General features: G+C 31.0%; 1 protein-coding gene across 10 annotated transcripts in view; it reads left to right on the top strand.

Moving 5' to 3' along the window:
* shep (RNA binding motif single stranded interacting protein alan shepard) overlaps positions 1–26910 on the top strand; it is an 86844-nt gene that overhangs the window by 48008 nt on the left and 11926 nt on the right. For 8 of the 10 annotated variants that reach the window (XM_088191369.1, XM_088191365.1, XM_088191373.1 and 5 more), the window contains exon 2: positions 26069–26142. In XM_088191369.1, the coding sequence (XP_088047495.1) occupies positions 26086–26142 (57 nt within the window). In that variant the 5' untranslated portion in view covers positions 26069–26085. Of the gene's footprint in view, positions 1–10879; positions 10990–11013; positions 15135–15399; positions 17268–26068; positions 26143–26910 lie in introns of those variants that run through there. The other 2 variants (XM_088191363.1, XM_088191366.1) reach the window with 2 other exon arrangements.

The following is a 26910-nucleotide window of genomic DNA, read 5'->3' as shown; positions in this document are numbered from 1 at the left end:
AATTTCATCAACCGGTTCGAGCGAACCGGTGCGAAACCGCACGCTCTGCACCTATGGACATTGCTGCATCAGACCACTATTTAGTTTCAATTCCATAAAACTGGAAGCACGGTTGATGTTCACGGTCGACGGACGAGAGTTTAAAAAAAATACACCCATCGCTGTGCTTAACGAATCAGATTCACCTTCAACCGTATGCATGGATAGTCTTGGACTTTTGAGGTTGTCGCTGATGAAATGTCGGATTTTATTGATGATATTAAATTTCATTTTGGCAGACTGTAGACAAGATTGTTTGGCATCATTGACATATTTTTTATGTTATTAAGAATGCATTAAAATACATAATTTATAATTAAATACAGGTTACTGTTTATAACCATTTACAAGTTAAAGTCGATTGTCTTGAACATTTTCCACTTGCTGACTTTGTGTATAAAATTGTCCGAACATTTTTTATCATAAAACGTTTGACAACTTTAAGTTGTATCAGGTTGTCACATTAGTCTTTGCGTTTTTTTCTTACATTTGAACTTTTTATAAATTAACGATAATTTCACTATTTTTTTAGGTGTTTGTTAACAGTAGTCGTATCAATGATGCTATTTAGTAACAGCATAATTTTTGTTTCGATGTTTTCAACCATAAATCAATAATTTCAGTTAAGCTATATTATGCTTTATGAGTTTCAACTCGCTTATAATCCGACAATAGCAGTTAAAAAGATATGTAATGGAATAGGCAGAGATGCCATTTAATTTATAAAGTGACAAATGTGGTTCTAAAAATTTCGTTACGTATATTTTGACATTGAATATCCTTGTAAGGGCGGGTAGTTCTTAGAGGTTGTTAGTGAGGATATTAAGGCTGCCATCAAATCAGATCCGAGATTAATGATACACAATCTAGCACAAAAGCTCAACGTGTCATATACATAAGTTTACAGATTATTTAAAACCTTAGGAAATTTGTAGAACATGGGTATATCATAAATTGACTGAGAAAAACCTCACACAACGAATCACAATATGCCAATAATAAATATTTTTTTAGTCGAATTGTTACTGAATATGAGAAGGTAGTCCTTTACTTTAACACGCGATGTAAAAGGCAGTGGTTGTATGCCGATCAACCCCAAATTTCAACCTTGAGGGACATGAAGGGTTATTGCATTATAGGCAGACAATTACAACAGACACATAGTATGCTCAGCTAATTTGCTTAAAAGCGACTCAGATCATTATGAAAACTTTCCCTTATAAATTAAGGAAGGGTAATTTTACACCAAGACAGCGCTCACCCTCATGTATCAAAGAATACAATAGAAAAAATCAATGGATTTTCTTGGGAACTCCTTTCTCAATCAACGTATTTTTCAGACATAATTTATTTACATATTTTACAAAAACATATATAAAAATGACATGAAAAAATAATTGCTTGTAAAAATACATTATTTTTCGAATCAGCTGTAAGCAAATATATTAACATTTAAAGAATAATTGTAAAAAATGATAGAGAAAATATAATTTAATAACGGTATGACACGTTTTAATTTTTAGTTCATTTAACCCGCACCTTAAAAACACAAAGCCTAATGGAACAACATGATACATGCATTTGTTCAATACTTTACTAACTTTACTATTATGTATAGTACTAGCTTTATTACACATCCGATATAGATTTAAACTCATTCTTTATTCATCCTGTTATTACAAATTTATTTCATTGCATTGACGTATTGCAGTAGCGCGTAATCGGTCGTAAGCGCGTCGCTGTTCAGTTTCTTTAGTGATTTCATTAACACGTATTGCAGTAGCATGTAAGACGTGATAATTTACTGATCTTTAGAAATGCGCATGTCACATATATTCATAAAAGGTTGACAAATTGTACATAAATAACTATAGACCAGTCGCAGTGTTGTCAGCGCCTACTAAATTGTTCGAAATAATTATCCGTAGATATGACTTCAATCACTTTCAGTAAGTTTTGTTGGACCAACAGCACTAGGTTTCGTCTCGCCCGTTCCACTATTACTAACCATCTGTTTATGGCGAAAGCTGTTTAAATTAGACGTCGTATATACGGATTTTGAAAAGGGATTTGACGAGGTTTGTCATGCGTTAATATTTAAAAAAATTGTTCGACTTCGGTAGCTCGAATGATTTAACTCGGTATTTTCGACTTATTTGCTAACCTGTTAGGTCACGATGGTCTTTATTTGATTTAAAAAAAATTAATCTTCTTTAATAAATATAAGTTAAAAGTTAAAAATAGTACAGTTAACCTGAAAATGGCAGCCAGAATGAAATAACAAATAACATGTGCAAATAACACGTTGCTACTATTTACCGGGGGGATTTCTTGTGTGTATTTTATAGTTTATATATATGTATTTATTTTAGAATGTAATTTAAGTGTATTTTTAAAAATATATTAGCACACAGAAATGATCGAGTAATATTTAGTTAAATTCCAATGTTTTATTTATATTTAAATTATTTTACTATTGAAAGACTTATATCGAACTATAAATAATCCTTTAAAAAAACAGTGTAAGGGTTTTTCCATATAAATCATGTAGATAACATTTTTATAGAAACACATTCTATCAAATTGTATAGATTTTAACTTATTTATTGTTGCTGCACAAAAAAAAAACAAACTGCAAAACTAAACAAATATTGGGACAACATATGTTCAATATTCAATAAAAAAAATAAACAATGCCTAGTCATTAAAACAAGTAAATTTCTCTACAGAAAACATATGGTAGATTTTATTATATTTAAAAAAAGTAAATAATAAATAAAACTAGGTATGTGACATATTTGCCTAAAAAGTTTTTTTATCGTGCATTTTCTATTATTCATTTTAATTTATCTGCTTTTATAAATAATATATTGAATGATAAAAAAAACTTTTTTGTATAAAAAGTTATTTGTGATACGTCTGATTTTAAAAAATCATAAATTACTTAATGAAATAAAAACATTAATAAAGCTCAAAATATACCAGTAATTATTATTAAATTTAAGGTATTTATGAATATAGTTATTTTTAATCACTGTAAATCTTTACAAATAGTATACATATATAAAGCTTAAAACCATATTGCCAAATAATTATATGAAGTTAGACTACAATATTGATTGCAAATTCCACATTTCTAATTAATCATATGACTTTAACTTAACAAAATTATATTTTTTAAGTAGAATTTTTAATAAAAAGTAATAACATGATTTTATTAATCATACTGAATTTTATTTATCTTGTAAAGATAACAAAAATAGTAAGCGCTTTAATGATTACATATATATATATTCTTAAAACTTCTAGAATATAATAAAAAAAAAAATGCAACGTCGTCATTTTATGAAATGCGCAATCTGGGGGCGCTGTGTTTGGGTACCTGTCCGCTTTATTTGCATTCGCAACCGACATTTGTTCAGTAAAGTTTTTTTTGGAATTTTTTGTTGTAAATATTTTGATCAAAAATAATCAACAATTAATAGGTAGTGAGACACTAGATTGAAGTTGCTCTTCATGAAACTTACAACAAACTAATTTATTGAGCAATCTCCCTAAAAGTGATTTGACAATTACTAATCAAAAATATCGTTTTTTACATTTTCATTAATGCTTAATGTGACTTTCTCGGTTGTCACGGCCTTCTTGGAAACATTTGCAACATTGTTTAGACATAGCATATTTTCCATAGCATATTTTCCCTGTCATATTTAAATTAAGCACATAGCAGAGACATAACAAAGAGCATCATTAATATTTTTAGCTGCATTATATATATTTAAAATTTTCTACTGATTCTGGAAATGAATGGGTTAACCTTTTCAACGCGAAGCCCATCATATGATGACTTAACATGTTGCATTTTTTAAGCAAAAGTTAATGAATGTAGTAGTCAATATAAGCTTTCAAACTTGGTGCGAATAATTAAATAAAGATTTTTATATTATTATTATTATTATATTATATATAAAGTACACTAGTTTGTATAAGTTTAAATTAAAATGTGTTTACGTTTATTAATACGATCAAAATAGTGTGTTTGTAGATTTATTTTATTAATATAAACTTGTAATAATATAATTTTACCCGCGCTGGGGGTACACTCAGGTTAAGCAACTGTCGCAGCAAATAGGTTAATATGCGATTAATATTTTTCAGTACGATTATGAGAGATTAAAAATCGTTACTGGCTTAATTATTAATATTCTTGAGAGTCTCTTCCACTAGTAACTTCGACTCCCATCGGTATTTTCCACGTATGAACTCTTTCCAGTATTTTATTGTCTCTCTTGACACAATTTAACCACATTTTCTATCCCTCTGTGTTATAAATTGGCAGAATCAATTTTAACTTCAGCTTCTAAGTTTATTAATAAACTTACCGTCACGACTTAAAATAATTGTCATCACTATAAGCTAGCTGCGACTCGGGTAGAGATCTATATTATAGTGGTACCTCGACTTACGAACTTAATTCCTTTCCGACTGTGGTTCTCATCTCAAAACACAATTTTCCATAACATGTTATTGATATTTATATCCAAAAATCAAATATGTACGTTCAGCGTGCGTCGCACGCGTCGTATTTTAGATAAATGCGATGTAGTAACAACTAACATCGCACGAATAAATAGTTTAGGCGCGCGCGCAAGCACAGTGCATCGCGGTTTGTGTTTTGAATCTAGGTTCGTATGTAGATGTTAAAATAATATATAAAAAAAGTTCGTATCTCGAATAGTTCGTATGTATAGCGGTTCGTAAGTCGAGGTGTCACATCTTGGCAGACCGTATGGTAAAGAAAGTATTACACAGAATCTTGTGATAATTATATTGGGTTGAAACAAAGACATCATTTATTGTCTTACTGGCTAAAAATAACTATACAGCGTTCGTTGCCCAAACTACGCGTGACTTCTGAGTAAGCCCATTTTATTGTTTAAATTCAAGCTGTATATATAACCAAGAATTTGATGCTCGCTCTCTACTTTATACATATTACAAAGAAGTGAAGGCAAAGGTTGTACACTATTTGTAAATATTTATAATGGATATTGTTATATACTGGTAACTATCTAATGCACAGTTGAAGATTGATCTGTTATGGCACGTCTTCGGTTTCTTTGGATCGCTTAAAATAGTACATACCTCATTAGAATTCAAGATACGGAATCGACGTTACGTCACTTAAATGGCGAAGTTAAAAAACTGGGAAAGATAACTGAACTAAACAAGGGAGAGCGAGTGAATTGCTCGTCACTTTTGATTTGACATAACATCTTTAGTATTACTTTTACGCGTCGAGAATGTCAAGTTCAAGAATGTGTTGACTTGTAATCAACGTTTTGGTATCCTTCACTCAAATAATGTAGATTTGTAGTAGAAGAAAAGTAATACACCTCACGAAGAAGTGTTTATTCAAACCATATAATGACAGATGACTTCTGCTAAAAAAGTATTTAGCTTCCCAATTTACTTGGCCTTGTCACTTGGTGTTTTTTGACGAAACTATGAAAGTGCAAGTTTAAACACAGACCGATTTAGTCAAGCAAATCAACGTTGTGCGCAGTAACAAATCATGTCAAAGTTGTTGACTCATGTTTTCATGTCACACCAGATTGTTTGAGGTTATCTGAAAAGAAAAAAATACCACTTACTATCGGCTAGTTGCGTTAGGTTAGTTACGGTGTTTTGTTGTGGTGTTTTTTTTTGTTCTTGTTTCAAATGCTAAATTGTGGTTCCAATAACCTCGGGGCACCTTCTGAGATTTTTTAATTCGTTTGTCCTGCCATAATCTGGCGTCACGACCTTAACCAAGGCCATTGCCACCGGAGGAGGGTACGCCCCCTCTATCATCTCTCTGCTGAACGGTACGCAGACAGTCCCCTACTTTCGATCCTAAAAACGTCTACGAAACCAAACAACGACTGAAATTAAACACTCGCATTTATCTCCATCGGCTTAAACAAATCTTTGAATGCAGCCAGAGTATGAAGGAATAGGATAAACAGTGGCGTTTTATGGCAAAAAAGTGGTTTGACCGCACAATACGTGGGCGGGAGAAGAATTTATGGTGAAGGAATTATAAGACGTCTCTATACAACTAGGCTTACCATAATTATTTGTTTCCAAACCAGGACAAAATAAATAAAGAATCAGACATGAATCTGATCATTTGTTATAAACACTTTTAAGGAATAGTATATCGTTTACACTTTAAACCTAGAAGTGTCTGGTAGATAATAGATATATTCCAGGACTTACCATTGCCATGTTCTTATTCTCTAAGCAGGGGTTAGCAAATTACAGCTGAGAATAGATTTTACACTTTCAAACTCTTTAAAACCTCAAAGTATGCGTTATAACGGAACGGACAACCATCGAGGAGTTGCGATATACGACTCGAGTATGTGGTGCTCCTATTGCTTTGAATTCCGCTGTGACATTACGCCGTTATAATTTGACATTGTCTTCAGTGCCTCATGTAACGTTTTTTTACGATATTTCATTCTTATTTTATTACCCGTGGATATTTATTTTGTTTAGATGACAAAGCATTATTTTAATTGTGCGATAAAATTATTTCTGAACTAAAAAATATAAATAAATTTACCAGATTAACCACTTGACAATTTATATAAAAGCAATGACCAGAAAAGTTTAAAACGGATTTTTTTGCTGTAACTAAATCCCCGATAGTAATAATCCATGTATTCTTGATGTATTAATAAAGTTGTGTATGATTGTTGCAGCCTTATTTAAATCTATCAGGTTTTCTGTGAGAACAGTTGCTAGAAGTATTAAGCACATTGTGCGTAACATCGATAGTCAATTTAATAGCGAAGCAAATGATTTCAAAATATTTTTTTAGCTTTACCTAGTGGTTCCTAAAAATTTTCGGCTCTCAACGCCCTTGTCAAATCAATGTCAATTTATAATTATTGTATTATTAATATTTTAGGTAGAAATAGTAACAGTAGATAAGGTACCTCTGGCCTTACATATATTGCTCAGTTACTGCTCTTGATTTATGGAGTCAATGCTTTGCTTGAATTGACTCAAAAATTAGCCTTTATAAATAGTCTGCTTGGAACAACTACAAACGAAAGTATTTTTGATGAAGTTGAGAAAACATTAACAAAATACGATCTGAAATGAAATTGTCTAAAACGTGTCATGTATGAAAATATGTGCAGAACAGCTTAAAGCTCAATTAAAAAAACGCAGCCTCTGACTATTCATTATATTTTTTACCAGAAGTTATTTAGTGGGATATATCTCAATCTATCATATGTTATTGAACCAGTTGTGTCAGCATGAACTTAGCCATCGTCAGTTCCGTGACTTTTTTTCCGCATTTTCCGCAGTTCCGTGACTTGCTCTACCACACAGCAGTTATAATACTTGGTAAAGTCATGGTAATGTTTTATTTTGGTAATTTTTCTCAACGAAAAAATCCGCCCTCGGCAAATATCTTGTAATACTAAATGGCTTTTGAAATAAACATTTGCTGCAAATGTCATGGGATTTCTTAATTTATGTCAGGCTGCTTTGTATATTTTCTATGGTGTCAAAAAAATTAAAATAATATAAACCGAAAGAAGTTTTTTTAAAGAATTTATCTCAGTACGTTTAAATCAGTAATAATTTTAATTTAAATTATACTTCAATACCAGCCATTGAAAAAGTTCACATTTGCACAATATTATTTTGGAAATATGAGTAATTTATGGAATTTCATTAATTACAAAGTATTTTTTTTTTACTTTTACATTTGTTTGTTATTAATTCAGGTGACTAGACATTTTGTTTAGCTCTCACAGCATCCCGAAATGAACAAAAAATTCTGAGTTGACCTTTTTTAGTGTACTCCATTGGTATTTTAAAAATCTGGTCACCTTAAATTAGTTGTTATGACCATGACTGATTTAAATAACACAAGATAATTTTTCAATACAGTAAATGTAGATTATTCAACGGTACATTGAAAAATGCCTAAGTTGTTATAGCACATAAAAACTGTTTTTTAACCCTTTGAGTAATAAGTTTTTTTGTTAGTATACGCCTGGAAGTGAGTTAATATAATTGTTTCTGTTTATTATTCTTTTTCAAAATTAATTTCTTAACTCGCTATTTTTTTAGTGTAACTCATAACTTTTATCATTTTTATTTTCTGTCATCTTAAATGAGTTTTTAGGAAGCATGATAAGATAATTAACATCTTAGAACACCAGAGGCAATACAGACTAGATTAAATATTTTATAAATGATTCACTTATAATATCGCGCTTTGCGCTTAAAATCTTTATATTCATGTAATTCACAACTTATTATTTTTATAAGTAAACTTTATTTTATTAAATCTTCCGTTGTAACCTGACAGGCGTAAGCCCAATGCGTTACAACGGGGTAAATCGGGGACATCTATATTAATAATTATAATATAATGTATAATCAATAGATGTCACTGCAGCTGGTGCCGGTTTTTTATTAATAGCGCATTTTTTTAAATAAAAATTCGAGTGCAGCTACGGAGGCTCGAACCAGCAACCTCAAAGTTATTAGTCTGAGACGTTACGGACTACACTATTCCGTCCTTATAAAATAAAACTTAACCTCTAGCATCGTGTTTCGTATATTTAAGAATATTATTATTCTAAACATGTGTGTATTTTCTAAAGCTGTTCTATCGATATATGTAATATGTTTTTCAAGATTGTAACATTTGACATAAACTGATAATAAACAGTTGATTAGATCAGCAAATCTAATCTGTTTAAGCCCATAAGTTGTTTATAAGTAATACAACCTTAAGTTTTTACAGCTAAAGTTGTTTTTATTAACATTCTTGCCAGTTCTGTACATGCCAATTACAATTTAAACACTTTGAACAACAATTAGTGTTTTTAAAATATCTAATAGATAACGCAAATCACACAAGTTCTATGATAGCAGTGTTTGAATAGCACGAGTTTTTGATTATGTAGTACTCAATGAAGAAATTGTTTATATAATAAGTGATAAGCATAACTATTAACTTACCCATTAAACATACATAAAAAGCATTAAGAGGACATTATATGATTCATTGACGGTGAAAGTTATGTATGAGACATTTATGACAAAAACACCCGATGAATCACCCAATAAGCGCTACAGTTATCATTATCAATTTGCTATGATTAATATACGATAAATTTAAAATAGTTATGAATTATACTTAGTGCTACATTTGGATTGCAAAAAATATTAGTAAATGTATACGGGTATATAGTAATGATATTAGGTCTTTCTCTTCAATGTTTGAAATAAATCGAGGGGTAAAATGAATAGAGGACGAATAAAAAATGGCTACTTAAAAATATAATTCTAGTTTGATGAATGAACAAAATAATACAGGAAATCCTGCATTTAGATGATCAATCAATATTTTACATTATCATCTCACAGATTATGAGCTCATATACTTTTGTTTAAAAACTATGATTAGTAAAGAAAAAGGGTGCATCTACTTTGATTTCACTTTAAAACCAATAAATATTTTTCCTTTCTGGTAATCATAAGCCTTGATGTCTTTCTGTAGCTACGCATTTAATTGACACTGACACGCTTTATTGCTTTATATGGGGGAGCTGATTCTTCTTAAATGTATAGATACGCTACAACTTAATTGGCTTAGTTAGAGTTTGACAATACTTTTTATGCTTCCTATGTTATAGTTGGTCTTATCTCTAGAGATAGTTAAAAGCACTATAACAACAGACTTCAATGGAAATTAAATCTATTTATACTTACCACAAGTACAGTTCATGTCTCGCATTCGTAAAGCGATACAGACCATATACAACTATACGTTTCAAATCGGAACATACACCTAGAATACTTTTCATCTTAATAAATGCAATTCTGTATGTCTCAATCATCACTTGCGAGTTTTTATTATATTTTCATGCGCTGGACCTGCTCAATCTTTTGACAGATTATTTATATTAAAATATACTAATCGATCCAGGAGATCAAACGATAAATAGTGTCAGCTAACAAATGTTATTTCGGTCTAAAAAACCAAACCTCGATGTAAAACAACAATGCGATCGTTGAAAGAATAATTGTCTATTCTACATAAATTCAGATATACCACCTGGATATAATAAACTTATATTTTTATAATAAAGAAGGGCCAAGACTGAGATTTAATAATTTATGTTAAAAACATAAAGGCCAATATATTTTTTTTTTGTTAAATATATATTCAATAAATCGTTTTTTTAAATTGGTGAGGGGTGGTGTCGACAATCCGTCGACGCTCGGTGACTCAGTTGCAAGCTATAGAGTGAGTAACGAACTTGTCAAATGCAAAGATATTTTCTTGATGATTTTGAAAAACACATGTGGGATGATGCTTATTTATTTTAGATGCACTATATTTATTTTTATTTAAATTTATATTATATAACATTTTTTACTGATTTAAAGGAGTCGATGAAATACATTTTTTTATGCATGAGTAAGAAATAACTCATTCTGCGAGATATGTAAATCATTTGCAGATTAATTTCATAATCAAGTTGCTGTTTTTTTAGTATTTATTTAATAGAATAGTTATAGGCAAATTTTATGTTTTTCGTGTAAGCATTGAAAGGCAAATTTAACATTTTTCCATAGCACCATTTTGAATAGCTCAAAGTAATTTTAATTTAAATTTACTTTTAAACCCCCAAATTCTAGGCATATATGTTAGATGACTGAAAATATGCATAATATATGTTTAATCTAGTTTTATACAATAATATATTTGGAACCTCCTGTAAAAAAAAAATTGCTATTTTTTTTATTATTACAGTAGACCCCTTAATAACACGGTAAATTACGGACGTGCTATTTGGGTACCCGTTACTTTTTGTGTGAGCGAGCCAAAGTGGGGATATCTCACCACAAGCGCCTGACTCGTATGTATGTATTACAAAAAAATAATGAGTATTTTCTAGTCCCCAACTACACGCACCCAAATAGCACGATCTCAATTTACCGTGTTATTGGGGGGCTGGGTTATAAAATTTTTTTTGATTTTAAAGTAGACTTTTTTGTAATTACAGAATTATTTTCAGTGATCGTGATGTCAAAATTATTAATAAATATAATATATTTACTTCGTTTCTTTCATTAATTGGTAATTTTTTTATTCTCATCCGTTCACTAATATAGATCAAATCATGCATATCTATGTATGTTTTAGAGTTATATATTAGCACTGTGTGCTAAAAAATTTTTATGCTATAAACTTCTTATGCTATATAACATTTTCGACTTCTGTAATTATTAAAGTAACATTTTTTTAATTTTCTGAATAACCGCCATTTTGAAACAATTTCAAAGTGATTTTTTTTATAAAAATTAGAAAATATTTGTCTTTCAGTGTAAAAAATTTCACGCGTTCCGATGATGTACAGTCAGTGAACATCGCCAGTAAATTAGTAATTAAAAATATCAATCGTCAGCATACAGTTGAATCATACATGCAAGTTTACATTATGAAAATATACTTGCTTATTTCATAAGCTAGCCTGATCTACCATTACAATAATTTATTGTTGCGTATCAATTTTGACTCTTTTTAAAATATTTGCTTCCTAATAATATTGATATTTTTCATTTTGAATTACTTATTTACCGGTGATGTATGCTGACTATACATCTTCGGAGCGCGTAGACTTTTTTACACTGAAAGAAAAAAGGTTTATCTGATTTATATAAGAAAATACTTTGCAATTGTTTCAAAATGGCGATTATTTAAAAATTAAAAAAATGTTACTACAATAATTACGGAAGTAAAAAATGTTTTCTAGCGTTTCGCGCTAGACGCCTATAAATATTCGTCTTGCGCTCTTACCTTGTTTTTTTTTTGTAATGTAGCTCACAACGTGTCATTATTATTATCCTTTATCTTAAGAGTTTTCTTTAGGAAAGATTTTAAGACATCTTAAAATAAATATTTTTTCATGGACAAAAAAATAATTTGCGACAACCTCGCTTATGTACTTCCTGACGATGACTCACATAACATGTTCGAAATGATTCATGCCATTAAAGTAGTCCTGCATTCGTATGCTGGATGACTAAATATAGACCCGTCGGCAACTATTCCATGCTATGCGCCCATGAATATGCGCTTTGCGCTCTTACTTTCTCACCCCGCATTTTTTCTATTGTAACATTTTTATTTTTTTATGTCAGAAGTTTATATAAAACGTTTAAAAAAATAAAATAAAATTTCAATATAAATAATTCTTCATAGGCAAAACAAAAATTTGCGACTACCTTGTATATGTATTGCCTGGCGATGACTCACACAACAACAACAAAAATGCACGAAATGATTCATCGTGCATCTCAATACTACATGTTTTTTCTAGTTCAACTCACAATGCATCCGCCATATAGTTTCAAAATAGCGGATATTTATTATTGAGAATAGAAATAATTTGATTTTTATATTTTGCTTAATTTATCTCATTTCCATACATATTTATTTTGTGATTTGTGATAACCTGAATTTTTACATTATATTTTTTCTGAGATCTAAATAAATATATATCATTAGGTGTTATAAAGGATTTTTTGCTTCGCAATTTTCTGTGATGGTCTGGAATAATCTCAGCAATGTTATGATGATAAATTCCCAGAACAAAATTTGTTTTACCAAAAATGATACGTTCGAGTTTTACCACACATTTACCTTATATAAACACATGTTTTTAATCGCTCTTATTTCATTACATTAATATAGCATGCAATGTCGACAAGATATTTTATTATACTTTCCAAATACCAATGAGTATTTTTATTTTGGGGTTGTTACACGAACGAAGACGAAACAAAACTGAGCTGGATTTAGGTAGAGATTGTCTCTTTTGCGATGACAAAATAAACCGGTTCCAAAACAATCTATGAATTCTTATGAATTGATTTATCAACCAATTTTTTAGGAGCGAATTAACGCCTAAATTCTTTCACCAATTGATCGCAGTTTTCCATAATTAACAATAATAATGGACGCCGATTTGTTTGTGTGCGTGTCTGTCTGTACGACCATGCGGGTTAGAGATCAACGGTCCGCGCCAGCGATTAGTAAACTTTGGGCCGCGTATTGTGTCCCAATATAATAATTGTAATACAATAATATTTTTTTATTCAATCTCGGCTACGTCGGCCGCCATTGTGTCGTTCATTTCTTGAATGAAACCGGTCCAATTGATGGGAAACGGTAATGAAACTCGGCTAATTGCCGAATACCCGCACGCTCGCGTACAGTCGAACGCCGATCAATAGCTCGATCGGTCTTTGGGAACTCTCGGGAACAATGCGGGAGTATTGATAGATATATTACAATATTATAAAGGCAAATAAGCTGCTCACAAATTTATGTTTTATGTGTGTAAAAAATGACAATGTGTATTTTTACGTGGCTTCTCATGTGTTGTGGGGATTAAGTGTGATGAAAAAACAGGTCTACTAGTTTATATAATATGGCATATTTTCGAGCTAACCTCGTTTTGCGACGATACCATTTCGGATCGTCGATGAAACGAGTCGTTGCTGTACTTGCTTATGTAACCAGTAACAAGCATGCATCATGGAATGGAATTATAATTGATATTGTTTTTAAAACAATTCATTTATAGAGTGTATGTTTTCTCTGCTGTTGGACACACTTTAAGAACAACAAAAAACATGTTTATTAAGTTCCATTATCAAAGAGCATAGATATGATTTAACATATATTCAATTATTATCATCTGTAGACAAACCTATAATTAATGTTAATAACAGCTAAACAATCTTTGTCATGAATGCCCTTCATAAAATATCTACACCTATTCGTAATAAAATATTGTCTTTTTAATTTCTTTACCTTTCATTGAACAAAATATATTATAGAATAATTTAGCAATACTTTTGTAGCTAATGAGAACTGTTATTCAAGCTCGCCGAGAGGGGGAGGGGGAGAGGGGAAAAATTCCCGGGGAAATATATTTATAAAATAAAGTAAAAATCGACCTCAAATAATGAATCTGAACTAAACTACATTTGTTTTAGATGTATTTCAGGTATAAGTTCCTGCTGCTCGTTTATACATACAATAAACAAAAGGAGCGGAACATTGCCTTCAAAAGCACTCACTTTCTAAGTATTTTCACAATAAACATTATTATTCAAAGGGACAGATTGTAGTTTATTGACGCAGCTCCGTTTGTTTGCAAATTATTGTTGACTTTATTGCTTTTTGAACGTTTAAAAAATTTTAAACATGAGAGGCAATATTCAACGAATGTTAATTGGTAGCAGTAAATTTAGGTATTCAATCTGAATTTTCAGATCAAATACCTAAAGAAGAGGCAAAAAAAAATAACGAAAAATCAACAACAGCGCCAGCTGAATTATATAAATTTTATAGATTGTATTATCGGTAATTTAATAACTGGTTTATGTGTTTATTCCTAAAAGAAAATCTAGAAAAAACAGTCTTAAATTTATCCCAAATATTTTTTTTAAATATATCATTTTAGTAAAATCATATTGGAATACATTTTTACTAGTGAAAATATAAATTATCTGGCAAGTGTTAGTAAAATTATGTAGTAATATATATACGTATCATTATTTATTTACATCCGATTAATAAATGTTACAGTGAATTTATATTTTTCGGTAAAGTTATATTCTTACTAGTAAAGTCCAAATACATTTTCACCAATAGATATAATATTTATACTAGCGAAAATATAATTTAACTGTAAAATATCTATGAAACTCAATTTGACAGTTGCGAAACGTCCATTTGTTGTTCCAAAAAAAATAACCTAATAAAAGTTCTAAAACTAATTATAGTTTTAAAAATTCCATTAGGTCAAGTCAAAAATACAAATTAAGCCAATTCGTCTCTCAGGGGAAAATAAGCTGAAGAATAAGTACAGACAGACATCGCATCTCACATATTGCTCCATAGTTTGTCTGAATTTCGATATTACACTATGTTTATATAATTCTTAGGACTATATTCTATGAATAATATTCTATGTTTTAAAAATATAATAGCTCTCCTTACCGATATTACTACAAACTTATAATATGAAAGTATTGGCCAAAGTATATACAAATCGAATTTTGGTCAATAGGAGGGCGCAAAAACAATTATCACTTCTCAGAAGTCAAAAATTCACGTCAAAAGCAATAAAATCGTGTCGAAGCCGTCGCAGTGGGAACGCTCGGTAACGAGCGTTCCCACTGCGACGGCTTCGACACGATTTTATTGCTTTTGACGTGAATTTTTGCCTTCTGAGAAGTGATAATTGTTTTTTGCGCTCTCCTATTGGTCAAAATTTGATTTAGATACACTTCATTCGATTCTCACCTATTTTAAATCGTAATATTGTTTTAAAATATTTTACTGCGACGTCAAGATTTTATTACTTTTGCCGTTACATTAAAATGATTGATTTAGTTAGTTATAGTAATTCAAAATGGATAACCACACCAACGCTAATGCTCAGCTTATTTATTTTAATGCACATATTATTTGTTTTAGGTAACATTATATTTTTTTGGAAGTTCAAATAATTTATTAAATGCACCCATTCGATATTTAAACAGTGATTAATAAATGCGCGTTTTATTATATATATTGCTCATTTAAATTGTCCTCTCACTTTATTATCCACGCTGATTCGTTATCTCGTTTTAAAATGGCAGCCATTAGATACATAAAAAATCTGAAAAACAATTATGGTGCACGCCTAAACCAGATTTATTTTTACAGCTCCTCATAGCCATCGCTGAAAATAAATAAAAATAAATATAGTACATTTAAAATAAATGAGCACCATCCCACATGTGCTTTTTAAAATAATCAACAAAACTTCCTCGTATTATACATATTTGGCAAGCTCGTTGAGAAGAGGAGCGTTCTTAAGCACTGACATCTTGGTCGCGACGGATCAGAATAAGGGGTGCGATCGCGACTTTTTCGGGCAGAAAAATGCATCGACATCATCCCTGAGCAAATTAAAAAAGTGCTTCATTAAGTAGACAATACGCCGAAAATGCAATGAATGAATACTAACGCTCATAGGAAATATGGAATAATTATCTCTATGAGTAAAAAAGCTCATATTTAACTCATATGCAACTCCTTACAGTATTTTTTTGCATTAAATCGTTATATATGAAATATAAAATATTTTTGTGACAAATTTCCGAATACCTAGACCTTAACATATGTGTCTGTTAAAAGCAATTCGAGGAATTAAAAAAAAATAACACCCCCTGATTTTTTTCTGCTGCATCGTAATGCTTTTTTAATTCACCGAAGTACTGGTAATTTTCTTATGTAATTAAGCCATTTTTTCTAGTAATAAACATATGTATTTGTTAAAAGCATGTCCTCCGATCACCCTCCGATCTTGTCCGCTGCAAACATCGTCATTGAAGTGCTTTTTTATATTACAGAAATACTGTTAATATTGGAATGTAATTAGGTAATAGTAGTCGACTGAAAAACAGCATTGATTGTCTTTATGTTAGATATATTGATGCCATATTTAATAGTCAAAGTATTTTTACACTGTTTTCAATTAAATTCAATAGAAAATGTTTATTTTTAAAAAACAGTAGATAGTTATAAGAAGGAGTTATATTGAATTATGAATGTTTGGGATTAAGAGAGTAAGAGAGACATGTTTATTTTTCTATAACTATCAAGTCTTTAAGTCGAATATTTTTATCTAAACATTATTTATTTGGCTCCGATATGTTTCTGCTTCATATGACAATGTTAAGATAACATAATTAATTCTGATAATATAAACAACCAGCTTCAATGATGTTGAAGATTTAATTATCGTTCTCGATGACTTTATCTTTTTCAAACAACTCGTCACTGTGAAAGTACTCACAGAGATATGTGTCGCAAACTTTGATTATCCTGTGTCGTCAAGCTCGGGATTGCGATATTATTTGAAACAATTCGCGTTACGAAGCAGTAGCCGATAACGTTCGATGAATAGATAAGAACCAACATGGCGACGGTCATTTTGTATTTATCATCAGAGAAAACTGATAATCGCTCGTAAGGCATTCGACTAGCAGCTCGTCGCCAGTTGACTGCAGGACCTTGTCCAATCACCCAGACGTCAGTTGCTCATCTTTCAGAGCCATGGATACAACGGAAATAGGTTGGTTTTAACGGAGAATCCAAGTGCTTTGATAATGATTCGCGGAACGTGACCTCAGCATTGCAACTCGGTGACATCATCTTGGCGATGCAATCGCCTTCAATATTGTGCTTCTCGAGTGCTGTGAAACAATGACGAGTTGGAACTTCAATTTGTGTTAGTGTTCATGGCTGATACGGTTAAAATAGGCAACAATTCGTGCGCTTATCTCTGCGATAAGCGGACAGGGAGTGAGATTTTCGGGAAAATGGAGAAAACTCTGGCGGATTTACAATGGTAATTTCGTATGGGTCTCGACGATTTGACCCCGTTAGAGCGTGTCCAAAATCAAAATATTTCCCACTAGAGGGGTTGTGTCGTAACCGCAAAAAGGGGTGACGCGTGATATGGATTTTATTCGAGTCTCGACACAAAATACTACCAACTTTTTTAGACGATGATTTTGCTTCCAATAAGCAATTAAAAGCAATCTGTTTTGTTTTTAAACGGTTTAACGTAATGGCGGCGCATAAACAGATTAATTTAACGGTCCATGTGAACGAACTGTGATTTGTCTGAAGATGTGTGTTAATTATAGAAAATAATTTTTAATGGCGCATATCAGCGCTTCCAAATTGCGTGCGTGAATGTTCATGGATTTTAGAAAAAAACCAATCACCTCTTAATTTGCTTGCGGTGTTACTTCATGTTAATATTGCTAATTGGTCCATAGAGTACGAAAATACCATATTTATAAAGGTTTTACAATAACTTAACCTATTTATCTTTTAAGACAAACTGATATAGAACGAAGTTATGACAAACCATTATGCATAGTACAATTTTTGGAGTGTTTTAGACATTAAAATTTTTAACATAGATCCATTGGCAGAATTCGTTCTTTTACTCTTCTTTAATTGCACGTTGGCAATCTATAGTATTGTAATAAATACAGAGGCAGTGCCTTTTCAAAGGTTCTTAAATCAAGAAGCTCTTATTTTTCTTCCTGGTCTTTTACATTGGGTGATAAGGCTTGAAACACTGCTTCTCATAATCAATCTATTGTATTTAATAATGCAGTAATGCCCTTCTTTTCATTGTATCTTAGTCTTCCACGATAACGCATGATTTATTTTCGTCCTTTCTTCATCCAACTGATCGCTATGCCTTATATAAAGACAGATTTATTTGTTAACGCTCTTATACAGGCTTTTGCTAATTTACATATGAGCGTTTCCAACTCCTCTCAATTATCATCATTGATTAAAGTTTATTTTTATACATTTAGTGGTACTCCATCACCAGCAAAATAGGCGTATGTCTAATTTAATTTGCGACAACAAACTATTCGAAACAGACAATTAAAATATAATATATACACAGTTCGTGCCTTTAAACGGATACTTTGGGAAAACCCCTGCGAATTAGCATGATTTTTTGTTGTGTAAGTAGCACAATAGACCAGTGGTATAAATCAGTGACTAATACCTGAAAGATTTGAGCTCTAATTTAATATGAACCTACTGTTTGTCAATTATTATCATATCTATAAGATCATAACTAATGATTAATTTATACTGATTATTCCGTTCGATCATCACCGATTATTTTTTTATAAATCTCATAAAAAACTATCGTGATAAATAATACAAATGAAATCGAACTAGATTGTGCATCTATTGAGTATAAGTTTGATTACGCCGTGTTAATTTGAAATAATTATTATTATTCTAAAATGTACGAAACACGATGCCCGATATTTTTTGTAAGCCTAAAATACACTGATAAGCTGATAAAGAAAAACAAAAAAGAAAAGCGCGAAGCGCGAAACAACCAGCGATTCTATAATAGATTCAGTGCGAACAATACCGAGATAATATTCCAAGTTGTATAAAACGCGATCGCACGCCGCGTAAAGAGTGATCTGAGATGACAAATTTAATTTATCTCGCCTCAGAATAAATTGAATCTTACTTTAACAAATATATATAGTGATAAAAAAATAAGCAAACTAGGTAGTTGTAAATCATAATTATTAGCACCAAACATTTAACAGTAGACATATCAATGATGCTGTTTAGTAATGGGATATTTTTTGTTTCGATGTTTTCAACACTAAATTAACAAAGGCAGTAGAGATAAAATAATATCAATTTAGCTATATTAGGATCTATTAGTTTCAACACGGTCATAATATGACAATAGCAGGTAAAAACAGCTGTAATGCAATGGGCATGGGTGCCATTAAATTTAGAAAGTGTCAAATGCGGTTCAAAAAATTTCGTCTATTTAAGCGCGGGTAGCCCTTAGGGGTTGTTAGTGAGGATATTAGGGCTGTCGTTGAAGAAGTTTTGAGATTAAGTAATAATTTGCTGTTAATAATTCACAGAATGATTTTAATTTAGTGTCTTATTTTTCCCGTTGTAACACATTGGGCTAATGTCTGTGTTGTTACAAAGAGAGATCTGACCAATAAAATAAAACAGATTTTTTTATAGATGTAAAATTCATAGGGGATAAAATATCGCTTTATTGCCAGTATTGTTATTCGTAGATAATACTTATATTGGACTTTGTCAAACGCCTTCTCAAAATCTATGTAACAAGTCATGCTTGTATACCTCCCAATGTATATATAAAAAATAGTTATCTTTACGTTGGATTAAAAACTAGTATTTTAAACAATAAAAAATCCATCTAATCAATATTACAACGTTATCAGTTGTTATTAATTCTCTTTATCCATATATGCCATGCTCGATGCGTAAGACTAGAGTAACTAAATAATCAATTTTTATATGACTAAATATGAACTTTAAATTATTAGATATCAATTTATTTGAGTCATCCATTGAATATTTTTATAATCTCTTCATAAGTGAAGTATGGCAATAATTTACTTCCCTTTGTTTACTCAATTATAAATAGGTGTAGAATTCGTCGAAATCTTGACATCATTATCATAATTACTCTCGCAGGAGTTGACACAATTACAACTCCAGTATTGTGTATAGTCTAAACAAGTTAAAAGTTCTGGTGAATGGTACATCGCACGTGTTGTGTATTATTTTTTGTATGCTGTTGTTGCAAATATTTACGTTATCTCTAATAGATTATTGAGCATTCTTTCTTATCGCCGTTGTATTGTCAGGATAGATTATTACCAGGATATCCTGCCACCAGATATCTGCGCTTTTTATCTGTTCAACGTGAACGTCCAGGGAGTGCATTGCGAAAAAAATCACGGATCACGTTGTTTTAGTTGTTAACAAAAAAATATCTTTGAACCGCAGCAGAACAATGCGTGTGTGTCACACACGCGACATTGATAAGGTATGTCACGAATATTCGTATGATAATGCCAATTTCGAATCGTGATCGACATTTCTTTGTCATTATTTCTTTAGCGTCATAACTTAGGAAGTGCATGTGAGCATACTTACAGAAATAGTGGGGAGCTTGTGTCTCGTTTGTAATACAGTTCCTTTTTTTACTATGACTCAATGAATGATTCATTGGAACGTCGTACAGTTTGATTCTCTTTTGATTCCATGAAAACTACTCATTTGCTATTTTTAAAATGGTTATTATTAGTAATGATAATAATACTATATTTAAACATACATAGGTACTGTTTTTAATTTATCAACCTGAAACTACTTTTAAATGCTACTTAGGTATTCGTTCGATGACTTCACCATACTATTTATATTATGTAATGTATCGTTCCGTAAATAAACGCATTTTACTGTGATATTTTTAAGGTGTGATAAAAAAAGTGACGATAATTTTCATATATACATATAAAAAAAATGTATTATTTTAAATTAAAATTGTTACACAATTCTACTTGTGTTCTTCAGATTGGACTATAGAGTTAACATTTAATCGGACTTGACGTGCTTTTTGGTCTTAGCCTTTTGAAACGCTTTAATTGAGTCTTTCGCATCTTTGTTTCGATGCCATACCCATTCTTAAATGTATAGTTTTTGACTAAAAAGTCACAAATTAGTACTAAAAAGAACCGGTGCGTTATCGTGGTGCAAAATCTAAAAGCTTCGCCCACAATTTTGTTTTTTTTCCTTCTTAAAATTGCCTATCACAAACGGCGTAAAACAGCAATTTTTTTAATCGTTTGAAATGGTGGCAAAAATATTGTAGTGGATTATACTGTCTAATCTTTTTTGTCTTAGCTCTTTGATTAAGACTTTAGCACCTATGTTTTGATGTCAACTCAGATGTAGTTTATAATAAGTAGTGAAATTATCCGGTGCATGTTATCATGATGCAAAAACCAAAAGTCGTTTGCTCTAAATTCTAGTTATTTTATTTCGCTTGTCTCATAGGTGCAAGCGACGTAAAACAGCAATCCTTATTAACCGTTCAAATCAACGGCAAATATTCGTAATGATTTATTTAGTTTAATCAATGAAGAACTTTGATATTCGATCGAACTTGGCGTGCTTTTTGGTCTTGTCTCTTCATGGGGCTTCCATTGCGACTATTGCATATCTGTTTCGACGACATACCAATTTACTCATATATAGATTTTTTGTTATAAGAAGTTGTAAAGGTGTAAAGTTTCAAAGTAATACTTTATATTTACCATACGACTAAAGTTTTTTTTTTAAATATTTGGTATATTTTATCGTTTACTATTCAAATAAACTTTTTGGCCAAGCGTGACAAAATGCGTTAAACACAAACTATGCGTCCAATTGACTAGCGCATGACTAGCGTCATTATTTATCCATTCATTAATACCAATGTTAATACTATTAAAAAATTAAAACAATGCTACAATCACCCCTTTGTTTTTTTTTTGTTCAATAGCTTTATGTAATAAATATACCGTTTTACCTTTTATATTGTATTTAATCTCATTGACTTGTTTGGTATTATTTCTTTTTAGTATTCATGTTCTGTTTAAGACTTATAATTTGTTTGGGTATTTTCAACATTTTTATAGGATTTTATTTGGCTTCAATTATACATTGTTCATACCACACAAAAGAGCCTTTACGATTAGTAAATAATGAAAAACACTTCTAAAGCTTTTTCTTTCTCAAGTTCTAAAATAATATATTTTCTTAACTTGTGAAAATATTAATAAAAAAACAATTCAGCAAAGAACCACGATAATTTTCTTATTTGATTTAAGTTCCATGGTGTTATAATAATATATAAGAGACGCTGATAAAACAATAAATGGATATATTCTAAAAACACGTTTAAACGAAAACATTATAAACTTTAATGCACACTTGTATCATAATTCAATAGAGAATCTAACTGTCTTCTATATACATATCTAGAAAAAAGAGGAATATCTACATTTTGATTTTTCTTGTCTACGTTTCATTTCTAGTTGATGTTTTTTATGTTAACAACAGTCTTAAATCTCTGCGAGCAATTATTACAGTTGGTTTGTATTTATTTTTCTATTAAAGTTTTGACTCTTTCTTTACATTAGCATTTGAGAATTGAACTAAAGCTACTAATGTAAAGATTGCCTCAAAATGTTACAATAACGATTACTTTTTAAGTAACAAATATATTTTTTTAATGCGTGCAATCTTGCGTGAGATTACGAGCGCAAAACGTGAGATTATGAGCGCGAGTCATCGCTTTTACGCGTCTGTTGTCTTATAGCTTCACTATCGTCATACAGCGTCGGCCATTTTTAGTTTAACGCTCGGGTGTATCGACACTACGTGAATTTGAGCGACCGTCGTGTCGGTTATGGAAACTAGAATTCCGTCGTTCGTTGCCACGAATGACGTTTCGGCAAATTGCTATTTATAGCGCTTTTTTAATGCACTGGTGTGCGAATGCGAATGCGCACGCACACGCACACATAATCGCGTGTGCTCAAAAATGCACGCGTGGAATGCTACAATGCCACACCATCAAACGGGTCAAGGTCGATTTGATTTATTTCGTTTAATTCAATTTTGCAGCATATGAGGTGGCCCTAACAATTCTCATATCAGGCATAGTTTTTCTTCTATTTGAAAAATAAATCCCACATCTTTTGTTTTAATGCCGTTTGAATGTCATTATGACGCCATCTTTTTTCATTCAAGTGCCAATGCTCGGCGAACATTGTTGGTATTACCCCTAATATATAATATATTAATACCAAGACCAGCTATGGCGAATCTTTTTTGGCGGTTAGTTATAATTTTATTTATTTATTTTAATTACAATTTGCGGTTAAACATTTGAACTGGGTAATTCAAAAATGACTTTTCAATCTAGGGGTATTCAACATTTTGACTTTCCTTATTCACATTATTAAATAAAGAAAACTTGTTTCGGGCCACACATAATATACAGGCAACATTTTATTTATTTATTTAAAATCTTTCGCTGCCACATTTCATGCGTTAAACCGGGTCAACACAATCAACAACTTGTAGTGAGACACCTGACTGAAATCAGTGACATATATTTTATTAATTATAAACTATTATTACATACTTCTGCAAGAAATCATATAATTGAATAGTAATACTTTTTTTCTTTAAGTAAGTTTCAGAATATCATTTTTTTAGAGAATTTGAGTGACGATGGTTGTTAGATGCTAATATACATATCTTGACCAAGAAAAGAGTTTTATAGGAAAAAAATGTTATTTTTTTATATGAATAAGGATATAGGTTTTTTACATAAACATGGCGAAATTCATTACTATGTTTTAAATCCATAGTATTTTGGTATGATACAGTGTAACTTACTGCACTGAATCCATATACGTCAAACGGTATTAAGCTTACGGTTTTATATGTATTTATTGCATATTGCTGCCCATTTTAACCATTCTAGTTTATAACTTATTAAAATAATTGATATAATTCGTGCTTAAGTTGTAAGATTTTTATGATTTATCGAAATTTCGTCGATGAGTCACCCCTTATCTATTTTTTTCTAGAAGCGGTTTTACATGATACTTGTGATCAATATCCTAATTAGAGTGTTCGAAATATTTTAGGTGAAATATCTCGTACATACTATTCCCTCATTTAATTACAGGACAATTTAAATGAACAATATATAGAATAATTGTTTCATAAAACAAATTGTTTGTGCATTACTGTTTGATAGATTAGATGCGAGCGAGCATTGGCTAAAACTTTACTTAAATGCACAAGTAATTCGCTTAATGGAACAAAGTATTTATTTAAATGCACATATCTTTTAAAATAATTCCGTTGTTAATCACATTTAATTATACTTAAAATGCTATTGCTTTTGTAGTGATCAAAAGTTCTGATATATTTATCTTAATTTGTAATACTCATCGAGTTGTATTGCACCCTGGATATTAATCGACCCTTTATATAATCCCTTATAGCTTTCAAAGTGCAAGGATTTACTTAAATATAATCTTTAATTTTTTATCGCTATTAGTAATATGACATACATTTTACAGTGACGAAATACTTACTTATAAACAACACAACTAATTGTTTAAATGTGTAATTGTCATGTCCCCATTTGTGTACATTATGCAACCTAGTTACTCAGTAGACAAAAACTACATAAAATGACAAAGATCCACTAGTATTTTTCGTATTTTATACGTGCAGTGCCCTTGCTGTAGTTGAGCTTATATATTTCTCTCTCTTCTGGATTTATTGAGGCTAATAGCATAATTGACATAAATAACAAATAGTGTGTGTGTGGTAGCGGCTTTCCTTGGCGACTGCGACCGTGGCTCAAATCCCTCGTCCCTGGAATTTGTCGAAGGAAAAGGAACTCCGAGAGATTATGATGATTTATTGCAATTTCGTTGATGAGTCACCCCTAATCTCTTTTTTCTAGAAGCGGTTTTACGTGGTATTTGTAGTCTCATTATTTAAAATATTCAGTGTCTTCATTTTCATTTAGAATATTTCGTTCTATTTATTATTGTATTTATTTAATTTTCCTTAAAATGCAATATATACTAATAAATATTTGTTATGTAATATGGATTCAAGTAGCAAATAAAAATGTATATGTCACTGAAAATATTACATTTTTGTAGTAGCTTGGGTTTGTGACACCCAGGAAAATCCCCAATTTTACCCCCCACCCCCTCCCCATACAATTATCTAATACAAAATCTGATGTTTCAAAAAATTGTCTTCAATATACCAAAACTTTCGGGGTCAGGCGGCCATTTTTGACTCCTTCCCCCCCCCTAGATGTGCTACATACCTTTCATATATTATATGCATATAAAAAATTTACAAAAGGTGTAACTACAAATTTTACCGATTTTAAGAAACTGACATTTTATATCTACAGAGCATTTATTTAACTCTTAGTTATTGTTTTCACATATATAGATATTTATTTTTTAACGCATTTAGTTTAAGAGCCACAATTTACGAACGGTCCTTGCATCGCGAAAATGCCGCCCTCAAGCAAGTGCCGTTCGGGGCTATCCACCCATTCCCCTAGCTGCGCCACTGTGTGGTAGTATCATTTAGTAAAAAATGTATTAACCAAAAAAAAATACAATATACACTTTAATACGATAAATTCAATCTTTCACTTCTGCCGTTTATTTTCAACACATTGAATGAAAAAAACTGACGAGCTTACGTGTAAACTAGATAAAGATAATGTACTAGATAAAGTCACGATCCGATATGATACTTTCTCTTTCGAATTCTGAAAATTAATTTCAGTTTATTTGCTTTAGACCCTAGAAGAAAATAAAACAACAAAATGCTTCATTGATCCGTGTTGTACTGCAAAAGAAAAACGAACAATTTTATGATGAATATGGTAGACGTCTTTAAATGTGTGCGTTTTTATTGATTTTTCAGACCCATGCCAACTTGAAATGCAGACTGTCCGACAGTCCTACTCCAGACCTCCTAGACATCACGCTTTCACTAACGTGAGTGGTATTTCTTTTTATACTTATCTATCGTATATTATTTTTAATATATCATGTTTATTACATTAATATTTTCATGTTTATTTATAATATGTAGCCTTTTTTCTACGTCTGCGTTTTTTTTATGTATGTTGCGCTGGAAATCATACTCGCCCGAATCTCATATGCGTTTGATTTCTAACGACACGTGCTATACGTATACTTGATTCGTCGAAACGTAATTGCTTCTCTTTCGAAAGCCAAAATTGATATTGGCTATCGATTTATTTATTAGAAATTACATCGATTTCTAGTTGAAAAGTTTACACATGATTCATAATCAGATATTACAATACAAATTGGTATTATTTTATGTATGATACAATGAACCCTCGCTCTATAATTATTGCCGATATCATAAATAAACAATTATACACAGATTACATATTGATTATATGAATGTATTGTTTTTCTCTTGTACTTCGCACATATTTGTGTTTAATTTACTTGGAATTGTACATAGGTGGAAGGGGAAGTATGTAAGCTATTGTGAAATGACTAAACTGTCGTATACGGGTGTTCCGTGCTTTTAGTATGGTTTCTTATTGATTTTCCTTGTTGAAGATAATTTCTGAAATTACGTCTCTTCTAAGCCGTAGTCGAATATGATATTTTTTTTGTTGAAAGTTTGAATCGCTGAACGAAACCATGGATTCCTAAGCGTGTTACCTAATATAGCGATCGTGCTTCGCATTTTTTTCAGCAAAGCCTGAGGGAGAAATATCATTC

The sequence above is a fragment of the Plectrocnemia conspersa genome, unplaced genomic scaffold (genome assembly GCF_051122295.1).
Source record: "Plectrocnemia conspersa isolate PC_06_02 unplaced genomic scaffold, ASM5112229v1 ptg000009l, whole genome shotgun sequence".
NCBI classification, from domain to species: domain Eukaryota; kingdom Metazoa; phylum Arthropoda; class Insecta; order Trichoptera; family Polycentropodidae; genus Plectrocnemia; species Plectrocnemia conspersa.
This window is presented reverse-complemented; position numbering and strand designations above follow the sequence as displayed.